The sequence below is a fragment of the Pelodiscus sinensis genome, chromosome 20, assembly GCF_049634645.1.
Source record: "Pelodiscus sinensis isolate JC-2024 chromosome 20, ASM4963464v1, whole genome shotgun sequence".
Classification (NCBI taxonomy): Eukaryota; Metazoa; Chordata; order Testudines; family Trionychidae; genus Pelodiscus; species Pelodiscus sinensis.
Window position 1 is genome coordinate 9,730,293 of NC_134730.1, and position 14,629 is coordinate 9,744,921.

Below are 14,629 nucleotides of genomic sequence, written 5' to 3' on the forward strand. Positions count from 1 at the left end.
AATCTGAAGTTGTGCCCCTGGATAGAACCACATCTGCCTTTAACTGATAGGGCCTCATCTTCATAAAATGGGCTTGCAAATGGAGTGGGATGAAAAAACTGATTAGGGAGTGGAAGTCAGATCTGTATTTCCACAGGCATTTCAAAAATCTAGTCTCTGCACCAATGTGGGCAATAATTTTTTCCCAGGGGCCACTTCAAAAATTTGTGAAGTAGTCCCGCAACATCCAGGAAGGGGCGGGGCCTAAACAGGAAGAGCCAGGCCTAAACAGGAAGAGGAGGGGCTGCCCCACCCCCACACCATGATTGTCAGGGGTGAGGGAGCCCCTTTGCCCCCCCTTGCCACTAGGCACCCATGCCCTGGAAGAGGCTTGGGATGCTCCCCCACCCCAGGCCAATCAGGGCCTGGAGGGGGGGGAGCTCAGGAAGCCTTCTCCCACCTTGAGAGGAGCACGTGCCACAGGCTACTCTCAGTGCCGGGGCAGGGCGAAGGAAGCTTCACGCAGCCCCCCCGATTCCAGGCCTTAATTGGCCTGGGGGTGTGGGAACGCACAAAACTTCCTCCACTCTACCTCGCCCCCACCCTGTGAGCAGCATGTGGTGCTTCAAAGTGCCACGTGCTTCTGGCAGGTCGGGAGGAGGCTTCGCGCTCCCCCCGCCGCCCCCAGGTCAATTAAGGCCTGGGGGCGGGGGAGTAACAGGGCCTCCATGAGCTGGATCCACTTGCTTGGCGGGCCGAATCCAGCCCACCAAGGCCCTTTTGTCCACCCCTGCTCTACGCCACGACTAGCACAAAATGAAACCCTTCCTGGCTGAAATGGATTGCTGGCGTTTGAGAACACATTCATTTTCTAAAGCAAGCCCATAGAGGTGATGCAAAGACTTTCAGAGATCAATCAGCCTACATGTTTTGACTTCATTTCATGATGCCTCTGGCGTGACTGCACAGCTTAAATCAGTGACAACAACAATTCTGACAACTTAATAAGCATATTAGCAAAAATATTGGCCATGATTCATTTTTATTTGTGTGGTTATAACCACAAAAAAAATATAGTAAGGAGCCTGTTTTCACTAATATACCGCTCACATATTATCAGTGTCTTCATTATAACAGTCTTGCATGACTCCTCTTTCCATTCATGTGACATCAATTATAACCAAAGACACCATTCTTAATGTAAAAAAGGCTTCAACCAATTTAATAAGATGATTGCACAACATCAAAATGTAAACAAAGCAGAAAAGATGGCTTGGAGGAGGGCTTGTCAACACTGAAATAATAGTTTAGCAAAACAAATGGAAATTGAATTTATGCTAACAGCTCATTCCCTCAACATCATTTTCATTGTACCCTGATCACCACTCCCCTCACATACTTTCTGAAACACCCTCTGTTTCCAAATATCCGTTCCATTGCCCTACTCCAGCTCCAAGCACACTACTTCCACTATTTGCTCATTAGAGCTTAATAGTGGTGTCAGTTTCTAAAATGATGCTAGTTGAGTGTGCCACTGGAAATTGTAACAGACAGGTGTTTCAATCCCTGAACTAAAGAGGTTACATGTCAACGCAGCATCTTGTAACAGAGATACCTTAGATCTGGTCTACACTAAAAAGAGGTTGACTCCCTGCTATGCTGCTCAGGGGTGCAGATTTTTCACATCTCTGAGCAATGTAGTTAAGTCAACCTAACCACAGTGTTAACAGAAGAATTCTTCCACTAACGTAGCTACTATCTGTTGGGGAGGTGGATTCCTTACACCAATGGGCAAACCCCTTCCGTTGGTGTAGGTAATGTCTATGCTGAAGCATTATAGCAGTGCAGCTGCAACACTGCAGGCAGGCCACTTTAGAATTTCTAGTGTAGATATACCCTTAAATATTCCTTACACTCCGTTTTCCCTGAAATTCTACTTGGTCTGACATTTTACCACCATATCAACTTGTGACGGGGCGGACAGGCCCCGCACTGAGGAGCAGGGGATAGCCCAGGCCCAGCTGGCAGAGAAGGCCCCGCCCCTCCGAACCTTTGCGGGGGCGTACCCCCTGACAACATGATGGAGAATGTGGGCATGCCACCCCGGAACCTAGGGGAGGAACGGTGGGGTGAATGTCCCAACCGGGAGGAGAGCGAAACGGAGGCGGTGAGATTGTTAGAAAAGATGGCTGAGAGGCAGAGGGGGCAACTCCTGCAGCTGAGCCGGACGTTGCAGCAGTGGGTAGCGCAACAACTGGAGCAACAAGGGCAGCTGCTCCAGGAGCTGAAGGAAGGGTTACTAACCCACCAGGTGCAGAGGCGGCAGTCAGGGACAACCGAGGACAGTGGATATGCCCAGGTACCGACTGTGGGGCACAGGGCCCGGGAAAGTGGGCTGGCAAAGGCCGTAGTGGAGGTACGGGTAGAAGGGACTCTGGTCAGAGCCCTAATAGACTCCGGGTGTAGCCAGACCATGGTAAAGGAGAGCCTGGTAAAGAGCCCCGAACCCGCAGGGGGTCCAGTCCTGCTACAGTGTGTGCACGGGGATATAAAGGCCTACCCGACGGCCTGGGTGAGAGTCGCGGATGCCTGCGAGGAGAGGATTTGTTGGGTAGGGTTAGCCCCACAACTGGCGTATCCGGTAATACTGGGGCGAGATTGGCCCGGTCTCCGCAGGTTGGTCCAAGAGTGGGCCCAGCAGGATCCTCCCGAAACCGGAAGAAGGCCCCGCGCAGGGATGGTGGTGGCCCAAGGTGACGTCCCCGAACCCAAGGACAAACCGGGACTTGCAGCCAGGACTTCAGGCTCAGCAGGAACCCCAACCCCGCCCATAGAGGAGGGAGAGACGGAGTGGCTAGACGCCCGGGGGGACTTTATGCGAGACCAGAGAGAGGACCTAACGTTGAGCCGTGCCTGGGAACAAGTCCAGGAGGCTGAGGATAAGGAGTTCTGAGGCGAACGGGGTCAGCAAGGACTGAGGTTTGAGGTCCGGAACGACAGGCTTTACCGAGTGGCCCAAGACCCACAGACGGGCGAGGAATCCGTGCAGCTCCTCGTTCCCTCCAGGTACCAAAAGGGGGTACTGCGGTTGGGCCATGCCAGCCCCTGGGCAGGACATCTGGGCCGTGAGAAAACGCTGCAGCAGGTGGCCCAGAGGTTTTTTTTGGCCCGGGATCCATCGGGAGTTCTGCGAATCCTGCCCTGACTGTCAGCGCACCAACCCAAAGGGGGTACCCAAGGCCCCCCTGGTGGCTCTACCCGTTGAGCAGATCGGGTTAGACTTGGTGGGGCCTCTCGAGAAGGCTAGCTCGGGGTGCCAATATATCCTCGTTATAGTGGATTATGCCACCAGGTATCCCGAGGCGGTGCCCTTACGGAACACCACCGCCGCTATTATAGCCGCGGAACTCCTGGAGGTATTCTCCAGAGTGGGGATACCGAAAGAGATACTGACTGATCAGGGCACCAATGTCTCGTCCAAATTGATGGCCGAGCTGTGCCGGTTATTAAACATCCACGCACTACGAACGACCGTATACCATCCCCAAACAGACGGACTGGCGGAACGTTTTAATCGGACATTGAAATCAATGCTCCGCAAATTTGTAGAAGAGGACCCCTGGGGGTGGGACAAGATGTTGCCGGCCTTACTTTTCGCGGTGCGGGAGGTACCGCAGGCCTCTACAGGGTTCTCCACTCTTGAACTCTTATATGGGTGACAACCCCGGGGGATCCTTGATCTCCTGAGAGAGGATTGGGAGGGGCAGGAGTCCCGGGTGATGGGAACGGTCCCCTACGTGCTGCAATTGAGGGAGCACTTGCAGAAGTTAGGCGAGTTTGCCCGAACCAACCTTTTACAGGCTCAAGAAACTCAAGCCAGATACTACGACCGAGGGACAAAGCTACGGACGTTTGAGCCGGGCGATCGGGTGCTCCTACTCTTACCCTCACAAGAGTCCAAGTTACTAGCCAAATGGCAGGGCCCGTTTGAGGTGGTACGCCAAGTGGGACCCGTCGATTACGAGGTGAGATTAACGGGGAGGAAGAAGGGACTACAGATACATCATGTAAACTTACTAAAAAAATGGAAAGTGCAGGAAGGACTCGTGATCGATCCCTCCCCACCTGATGAAGACTTGGGGCCGTCGGCCGCAGACCCACCCGCGAACCAACCAGCCACCCTGGGGGAAGAACTGAGCCCGGACCAAAAAGACGAGCTATTCCGCTTGGTCCAGAAATACGCCCACATCTTCTCTTCCCAGCCAGGCAGGACCAGAGAGATAAGCCATCATATAAGCACCCTACCAGGCCACCAGGTTCGGGACCACCACCGTCCGCTACCTCGGAAGATGTGGGGGCTGGTGGAAAGAGAACTCCAGGCGATGCTGGAAATGGGAGTGATCGAGGAATCTCGCAGCGAGTGGCGCAGCCCCATCGTGCTTGTCCCGAAACCCGACGGGACGATGCGCTTCTGTATTGATTTCCGGAAGGTCAAAGCCATCTCAAGATTTGATGCTTACCCCATGCCACGCGTGGATGAGTTACTCGAGAGGCTGGGAAAAGCTCGGTACCTCTCCACCCTAGACCTAACCAAGGGTTACTGGCAGATCCCGTTGACCCCGACCTCCAAGGAAAAGACTGCCTTCCCCACCCCGTTCGGGCTGTACCAATTCATCACGATGCCCTTCGGCCTCCACGGGGAAGCCGCCACCTTCCAGCGTTTAGTAGACCAGTTATTACGCCCTCACCAGCTATACGCCACCGCATACATAGATGATATAGTCGTCTACAGCCAAACGTGGCCGGAATACCTTCAACATCTGGAAGCAGTATTAAAAGCCCTCGAGGACGCGAACCTCACGGCAAACCCCGGGAAATGCCACTTGGGACGAAGGGAGGTGACTTATCTGGGATACACGGTGGGGAGAGGGACGTTGAGACCCTTAGTCGACAAGGTACAAGCCCTCCAGGAGTGGAAGAGGCCGAAAACGAAGAAGCAGATTCGGCAATTTCTGGGATTGGCAGGTTACTACTGCCGATTCATACCTGACTTCTCAACATTGGCGACACCACTGTCAGACCTGACTCAGAAGTCCATGCCGACAAAGGTACAATGGACACCGGAATGTGAAGAGGCTTTCCACACATTGAAACAACGTCTAGTAAAAGAACCCGTGTTGTTCCCCCCAGACTTTGCTAAAGACTTTATCCTCCAGACAGACCTCTCTGAGAGAGGACTAGGAGCCGTACTAGCCCAAGAAGTGGACGGTGAAGAGCATCCGGTGCTCTATATGAGCCGGAAGCTTTTTCCCCGGGAGCAGAAATACTCCACAATTGAAAAAGAGGCACTGGCCGTAAAGTGGGCCATAGATGCACTCCAGTATTACCTGTTAGGTAGCCACTTCCGACTGGTCATGGACCACGCCCCTCTGAGATGGCTACATAATATGAAGGACACGAATCCTCGGATAATGCGGTGGTATTTGTCACTGCAACCCTACGATTTTGAAGTGGCCCACCGCCCGGGTAAGACTCATATGAATGCCGATTTCTTTTCCCGAGCAGGAGAAGAAGAAACCTGGACAAGGCAGACTGTAACTACCCATTTAAGGGTGAAGGTGTGTGACGGGGCGGACAGGCCCCACACTGAGGAGCAGGGGATAGCCCAGGCCCAGCTGGCAGAGAAGGCCCCGCCCCTCCGAACCTGCTGGGCATGCTCCCAACAGCGGCCGGGTATAAAGGCAGAAGGAGCCCAGCAGTCAGGGAGGTCCCAGGGCGAAGAAGGAGACCAGGCCGGACCGGTGTTCTTGCAGCCGCTGGGTCCAGAGTTGTCGCCCACGCTGGACCTGGACACGGAGAAAGCAGCCGCCGACCCAGAGCGGCAGGAGCACACCCTCAACCCCGACAGGTACTGCCTGAGAGGCGAAGGGGCCCGGGGGGAACCAGGGCGTGGTAGGAAGCAGCCCAGGGCAAGGGAGACAAAGTTTGGCTCGGCGTGTATCGGCCGGATCCCCCGCCGAGCCGGCAGGAGCCACAGACCCTGCCTAAAGGGCCCTGGGCTGGGACCCGGTGGAGAGGGAGGGCCCGGGTCCCCCTACCACCCATTTTTCCCTTCCCTGGACAAACAAGCCCCGGGCCAGGAGAGGCTTCCCAGAGCGGCTAGGCCTCTCCTACCGTATATGCCCTGATAGAAGGGTCGGGACTTTTGGGGTGAGACTTTGCTACCGTATATGCCCTGATAGAAGGGCCGGGGCTTTTGCGTGGAGACTTTGGAGTGCTGTACAGGCCCGGTCGGAGGGGGCCGAGCCCCTTTGCGGGGGCGTACCCCCTGACACACCTACAAAAGGTTAAGAGATGTGGTGAAAAAACACAATGGAATCTGGTCTCTGCTACTCCTCCCACTGTTGCTAGCACTGGTACAGTTGCAAGAACTCCAGAAGTATCAGCGTAGACACAGCATTATAAGACTCATTTTTTGCTAGAAAATTATGTTATGTTAAACATGACCATGATGTGTCATGTTAACCAACATGATTTTACATTCACTTTAGAATGAAAAAATCATGATAGTGCCAGCTGATCACAAGTAAAGCTATGGTTTGAGCTGCTTGTACCCAAAACCAGCTAGCACGATGGTAAACAAATGGACAGGCCAGAGTGACAACTTTTGGACCAAATCTTCAGTTGATGGACTTTAGCTCCACTAAAGTCAATTGGAGATTTGCCAATTTATATCAGCTAATCATTGAGCTCTGTATTTGTAAAATAAACCACTGCAATAGTTTCCCTTCTCATTCCAAATTTACTAGTGTGGATTATACTCGACATTAAAACAATACAAATTAAAACACATCAATTAGTGATGAACAAAGAATATAAACATCCAGACTGCAAAAACACCTTTTTATACATTTTACTGTTTTCGTAAGTGTCAACTTTTGAGAACTGCAAAATGTACAAAAAGAAATTTACACAGAACTTTACTTTATGATGAATAAAGAAAACCTACTTAAAAAATCAGAGTATTCTGCATTAAAAAGTCACGAATATCAGTTCTGATTTCTTCTTTCTTCCTAAAGGATTTTGCCATTTGTTTGAGTACTTACAATGTGACATCACAGGAATAAAGAGTAAAGGGTACAAAAAATAAACAAATATATTTATTTGCAGCTAACTAAATTCAATCTAGCTGTAGTTCTGCTTCTGCAGATAATCTTCCCAATATAAATCAATGCACCAGTCATTCTGGAGTCTGCAAACCAGACTACAACAAATTCACAGAAGGCCTGGCCCTGATCCAATTCACACTGAAAAAAAATGGAGAGACTACAATTGAATTCAGTGAGCAATGGTTTAAGCTCCAAGAGAGATGAGACTTTACCTCATTCATCTCAATTGGCTCTTATTGCCAGTGCTTAGATATGGTGATAGGAGCTTTAGAAATGCTGACAGAGATGGGAGCATAATTAGTGTCAACATTATTAACCTTTTTACTGCTGATTGTCTCATCAAAAACAGATGACTAATGAGCTTTATCCTCTGCAGCTTGGATATACTTTTCACATCCTGACATTCTACAGGAATAACTCTGCAAGATTAGATGCAGTTATATATCATATGTTTACATGAATAATTGAGGATTTTTTCCTACTGCTCTTAAACTTAGAACTAAAATAAGATAGAAAGAAAAGCTTCAAGTTACACAGAGCTCTTCCTCAGGTCAGGTTCTGTCTCTCTTGAAAGCTTGTCTCCTTTACCAACAATAGTTGGCCCAATAAAAGGTATTACTTCACCTACCTTGCATCTCTAATATCCTGGGACCACCGGGGCTACAACAATACCGGGGCTACAATATATTCATAGGTTTTATAGTTTTAAAATGTTTGGTATTCATAATATGGCTTGAAGAATTTTGTAAATTTCTTATGAAACTTGGCTCAAGAAAGCAAACTTAGTTCACTTTAATAAATCTTTTAAGAAGTTCTTAGCCTTCCCTTGTGTTTTAGGTCACCTGGTTTTCAGTCGAACTAGGCAGAACAGAAAGAGAAAAAGGCTCTGGATGTTTAGAGGTCCCGAGAACCCCCAACTCTGTCAGCAATGAGCGGGGCCAGTTGAAAATCAGGTTCAAAATGCTTGCTAAAATTGTGAAAATTTAGAGGTGAAAATCTTTCCCAATAGATTTTACTAAACATTCTGCATTCTTCTATTACTTCAATTGAGCAACACTGCATACAGACGTCCATTAATAAAGCACCATTTTTAAAAACAATCTCATCAAAAGCATTTCCTTCTAAAATGAAATTGTATTATTTTTAATACATTTGCCGTGCACTCACCACCATAAGCACCAATTTGTTTACTCACATATTACCAAACAGAATTGTTCTTTGTGAACATTTAACAATTAAAATCTTCTTCTCTGTAGAGAACAGACTCCAAGAACAGAACGAAGATTGATTCCTTTTATCTCTTAATTAAAATTATTTATCCCTTTTGGTACTTGAAGAAAATATAAATAAGAATGCAGTAGGAAAATATCTAACCACTGAAGATTTCCTAATGTCTTTATTTATCATGAATAGTATATAAAAACTTATATTTGAAATTACTGAACAAAAAGAGTAGATGGAAGGCATTAATATGCAGCTAGCCACATGATACACATGGATTCAATTTGGTTCCATGAGCTGAATATTCCCTTTTAGTTTGACTGAAATTGTTATATTGGCTCCTCTCCCCTTTCATTTTCTTCTCCATCTCTCTCCCTTTTACACTTTATTCACTGAGATTCCTAAGAGGTTCCCTCACCTATCCACTTTCCAGATAAATATCTGGGGTTTCAATTATTCTCTCACTAACACCTTTCTGATCTAACAGCAGAAACATGATGTGAACCCAAAGCCAAAACCCTACATTTGTGTACTGCGCCATTTTATAATGGACAGGCTTGGTTGTGCCACATGAGAATGACATGACTCACCATTTTGAGAGAGGCACCGGGTTCCTATAATTCAATACCAAATTCATCCTCCATACATATCTAAGTAGCTATGACATAGTATGAAAAACTGAAACATCATCTAAATATTTCTTAATCATCTTTAAATACAAGATGCTTCCTTAGCAACTCAGAGCTCATAAAAAGATTTGAAGTGTAATAAAGGATGGTCAGCATTGCAAGTTCAACGAGGTAAACAAAAATCTAAGTGTGTTGAATCTGCTGCATACATTAGCACCAATTCTACATTCATAACTTAGCTGTCGGTTTTTTTTTGATGATGCGTAATGCAGAATAAATTATTATACACTCTTCCTATGTTCTATTAAGTAATAAAATATGTTTGTCTATCAGCTGTTCTGATATTACTTAGATAATGCACAGGGAGCAGGTACTGTAGGTGTAGTAATAAGGGACAATTTTTACAGTCCATTTTCCTCTCTTGTGTTTTAAAAAGGTAAAAAGGAAAGAGTGCCCATCATAAAATGCCATTACTAACATCTAATGTTAAGCCCTGATCTTATAAATACTTGTACCTCTAACCTGAGTAACTTTAAGCATGTCAGTAGTCCCATGAACTCAATGTTGGTAAGCTGAGAGCCATGTCATTTTGAATCCTTGCATAGCGTTTCCTGGAGAATGTTATGGCAGCCAACCTAATCTATAGCCTGGTCCTGAGCTCTCACAAACTCAACAATATAAATGGGGATTCAGTTGCTCTACACCTCTGAGGTTCAGGCCCTTAGTCATCTTGGCCTTTACTTAGCCTTCTAATAAGCTAAAATAAAGAAAATCTTGTCCAAATTCTTCCAAATATACATCATATCAGCCTATAATACTTAAGATTGTTCTCTTTTTTTAAAGCTGAGCCTAGAAAAATTTTAAGCTATAAAATAGGATATCAACAATCTTAAATACTTAGGAACCAAAGGATGGAGGGCATAGCAACACAAAGTTTCCATTAAAACATTTCTATTGCCACTAAAGTCCACAGGTTAGATTGATTTCTCAGAAATGTAGACATGCTGCAGCACACTGTATCCTACATCACTCATACACAGAAGGAATTTTTACAAGGTAAATATGTTCAGAGCTTGGATGTAAGTAAAAATAAAACTATTTGAGAGTAATGAAGCTAAAATTTCTATGATGCATGATCATAAAGAGAAAAATTAGATAAATAAGCACCCAGCAAAGGGATTTATCAGAATAAAATTGTTCAATGCATAGTACCCCAGTTTTCCTTCCATTTTCTAATATGTAATTTCTGTGACCTGCACATTAACGTCGATTAAAATAAGAAAGAGAGCCTTTTAATTTTGGCATTTTGTTTTTCTGTTTCATTATGACTGTTCCTATCAGTTACACCGAAAGAGCTTTAACAGAGGCTTCCTTCATCCTGGCCTCCGTGTTTTGATCTTTTCACCTTCACAAGTGATTTCAATAAATATGTTCCTGTGCATCTTCTCGCATCAGGGAGCACCTGGATCAAATGCTGCTGTAATCAGAGCCACGGGCGACAAATGCAGCTGCTTCCCACTCCACAGTAAAGAAGGAGATTGTTCCAAAGAACCCAACCACCACCATGATCAAGAGCTGCCACTGAAGAAGAAAGTAGTTGCTGTAGAAATATGCAATTGCAGCACAGATGGACTGAAAGAAAAAACACAAAACATAGGCAGGTATGTAGTCTAGCTGTTCTATGTAAAGATTATCATTACGGACATGCATATAGAAAGACATTTACCCTTTAATTCTCTTAGAAAATATAGTCCTTTATCAAATATTAAATGTAAAAAGGCTTTATTATATATCTATATTTGGTTTGTTCTGATTAACAGAAAATCAACTTAACTTTTGTCATTTAAGTGAGCTTCAGTGGATGAATTGAACACTGCACACAAGGGTATTTAGAGTGTCCTATATGCAGTTCTCTGGCACTGAAACCACTGTCTCATGCACATCACATCCAAGAGATGAAAACAGTATATAAAACAGTAACCTGAATAATTTTTTCCGGTGTTACAGCAATTTATTACAGAAGCAGAGGCATGCATGTATGACATAAGTGCAAATGTCTACCAAGTGGAGCTGCTCAAGAGCACTCCACCCTTGTTAAGGGTTCAAGCTACAATATTCATTAGCTCCTAAATAGATTAAAGAAATGGGAGTTACTCACCTCATGCAGTAACGAGTGTTCTTCAAGATGTGTGTCCCCGTGGTGCTCCACTGTAGGTGAAGGGTTGCCCTGAGCCGCAGATCAGAGCTTTGTATAGCAGTTTCCCCTGTTGAGCCACGCATGCCCAGGAGGCATCTCGAGCCCTTCCCGCCTCCTGAGGAGCGTGACTCAACCCCCTCCCTTTCAGTTCCTCGTCTCCGCCCGAGAATTTTGACTCCGAGCAGAGGGAAGGTAGGGAGGGTCGTGGAGCACCCACATCTCGAAGAACACTCGTTACTGCACGAGGTGAGTAACTCCCTTTTCTTCTTCGAGTAGTGTCCCTGTGGGTGCTCCACTGTAGGTGACTACAAAGCAGTATTCAATGTAAGGCTGGAGGGAGCTGGAGTCATTGTTTAGCAGTGGTAGAGAGTACTGCTGTGGCAACTGCTGAATCACTCTTGAGTTGTGGAAGGATAGCGTAGTGTTTAGCAAAAGGATGGTCTGAAGACCATGTTGCTGCCCGGTAAATGTCTCTTAAGGGGACATTGCCCAGAAAGGCTGTAGAAGCAGCTGTGGCTTGAGTAGAATGCACTCGTGGTGGGCGTTGTAGCGGTCTATTGCCCAGAGAGTGGCATTTGATTATACATGTCGATATCCACTTTGAGATTAGTTGCGATGATATTGGTGTCCCTTTGGATCGTTCAGCAATGGAGATAAAAAGCCTTTCAGATTTACGAAATGGTTTTGTTCTTTCTAGAAAGAAGGCCCGAGCCCTCCAGATGTCCGGAGTGTGCAGGCTGGCATCTGTCTGCGAAGAATGCGGTTTTGGGAAAAAGGTAGGTAATACAATCGGTTCATTGAGATGGAATTCTGTACAGACCTTTGGCAAAAACGTGGGGTGGGGTCTAAGTATGACCCTATCCTTTGTGAAAACTGTGTAAGGAGGTTCTGACATTAATGCTCCGAGTTCGCTCACCCTCCTAACGGAGGTAATGGCTAAGAGGAAACAGACTTTCATAAAAAGGAAGGGAAGTGGTACTGTTGCCAGTAGCTCAAAGGGAGGTCTGGTGAGGCAGTTCAAAACAAGATTTAGGTCCCACAAAGGGGGTGGGGCCTTATGTGGTGGGTACACATTCTGGAGTCCCTTGAGGAATCTCTTTGTAATAGGATGGTTAAAAATGGAGAAGCCGTCTACTGAGGTATGAAATGCTGCTATTGCAGAGAGGTGTACTCTTAGAGAGGAGATTGACAGTCCTGATGCTTTAAGGTCCAGAATGTAGTCTAGGATGGTATTCAGTGGTGAGGCATGAGGCTCCACTTTGGCTCGCTGACACCAGTGACAGAAACGTGTCCATTTCTGTTGGTAAGTTTTCCGAGTAGACTGTCTCCTGCTATGGAGGAGGACGTCTTTTACTCGCTGGGAGCAGCGCTCTTCTACCTCCGAGAACCAGAGAGAAGCCATGCGTGAAGATGCAGGATACTGAGTTGTGGATGCAGTATCCTGCCGTTGTCCTGAGATAGTAGGTCTATCCGGTATGGTAGTGGGTGGGGAGGCTGGACCGCTAGCCTGTGAAGGTATGGGTACCAGGTTTGGCGAGACCATGATGGTACAATCAGGATGACTGGGGCTTTGTCTCTCAGGATCTTGCGCAGAACTCTTGGGATGAGCGGTATGGGAGGAAAGGCGTAGTGTAGGGGGGCTGTCCATTTGATTAGGAAGGCATCCCCCAGAGAGCATTTGCCAAGTCCCGCACGTGAGCAGAACTGGGGACATTTGGTGTTCTGGGTAGAAGCAAAGAGGTCTATCAACGGCCATCCCCGTTGGTAGAAAATTGAGTTTGTCACCTCTGTATGTAACTCCCATTCGTGGTCTGCGGTGAAGTTTCGGCTGAGGGAGTCCGCTTTGGTATTGTTCACTCCAGGCAGGTAGGATGCTATAAGGGTGACTTGGTTGCGGATGCACGCGTTCCACAGGCGAATAGCCTCCGCGCATAAAGAGCGGGAGCGGGCTCCACCCTGTCTGTTTATGTAGAACATCGCACAGATGTTGTCCATTAGGATGAGGACTGTGTGATTGGCGATGTCAGAGGCAAAGTGTACACAGGCATTTCTTACTGCCCTCAATTCAAGGAGATTGATATGTAAGAGTGTCACCTGCCTTGAACTTCGTGACCGTCCATATGTGCCCCCCAGCCGAGCAGGGAAGCATCTGTGGTGATTTGAATAGTGGGTTCGATTTGTTGGAACGGAACCCCCGCCAGAAGATTGTTTGACACTGTCCACCATCGTAAGGATGCGAGCACGTCTGGTGGGATAGTAACCGTTTTGTTTCGAGGGTGTCGTGATGGGATATAAACGGTTGCAATCCAGAGCTGAAAACATCGAAAGTGCAGACGAGCATGGTAGACTACGTAGGTGGTGGAAGCCATGTGTCCCATTAGTCGGAGGCATGTAAGTACTGTGGTGGTAGGAACTGTGAGCATCCCGTTTATAATTTCTTGCGTGGTTGCAAAGCATTGCTGAGGTAGGTATGCCCGGGCTGTAACTGAGTCCAGGCGTGCGCCAATGAACTCTATATCTTGAACCAGGTGCAGAATTGATTTGTCTTGGTTGATTAGAAGGCCTAGACGACTGAGGAGGGCCGTGGTCGTATGTATCATAGTGGCGGTTTTGGCGTATGAGGATCCCTTTAGAAGGCAGTCGTCTAGATAGGGAAATATGACGACGTTCTGCCGTCTGAGATACGCAGTTACGACCGCCAGTACCTTCAAAAATACCTTCGGAGCTGATGAGAGACCGAAGGGAAGAACCTTGTACTGGAAATAGTCTAGTCCCAACGTGAAGCGTAGGTAGCGTCTGTGGAAGGGGTGGATGGTTACATGGAAATAGGCATCTTGGAGGTCGAGGGCTGCGAACCAGTCCCCTCAATCTAGCGCAGGAATGATAGCGGAAAGAGTGACCATCTTGAAAAGTCATCTTTTGAGAAATTTGTTCAGTTTGCGGAGATCCAATATAGGTCTCCAACCCCGTTCTTTTCTCAGTCAGGAAATAGTTCGAGTAAAACCCTCTCCCATGGAACTCTCGGGGTACCCTTTCTATAGCCCCAATGACAAGGAGCCGATTGACTTCTTGGGGGGGGGGGGGAAGGATAGGGGAGATAGAAATAAAAGGGATGGTATAGCCCACTTGAATTATCTCTAGGACCCAGTGGTCCGATGTTATGGATTCCCACTGTGGGAGGAAGGCGCGCAAATGGTGGTTGAATAGATGGCCATGTTGAGGTGCTAGATCGAACGGGAGGTCTTGCAGACCCTCGACCAAATGTTCAAATTTGCTGCTTAGATGGTTGGTTAGCTAGCGGGCGGGCTTGGTTGGGTCGCCTTCTGGGACCTCGCTGTCTTGGTCTGTTGTCTTCATAAGGCCTCTGTGGTCGATTGTATTGTCCATACCGATATCGATTATATGAATTATATGGGGTGTATTGCCTGCGTTTA

The 14,629-nt window shown here is 47.2% G+C and overlaps 1 protein-coding gene across 4 annotated transcripts in view; it reads right to left on the reverse strand.

Annotated features, from left to right (window-relative positions):
* Positions 1–7,126: 7,126 nt before the first annotated feature.
* The window catches only part of MFSD11 (major facilitator superfamily domain containing 11), a 56,041-nt gene continuing 48,538 nt past the window's right edge, over positions 7,127–14,629 (reverse strand). For all 4 annotated transcript variants that reach the window (XM_075903578.1, XM_075903579.1, XM_075903581.1 and 1 more), the window contains exon 14: positions 7,127–10,630. In XM_075903578.1, coding sequence (XP_075759693.1) covers positions 10,466–10,630 — 165 coding nt within the window. In that variant the 3' untranslated portion in view covers positions 7,127–10,465. The remainder of the gene's footprint in view (positions 10,631–14,629) is intronic.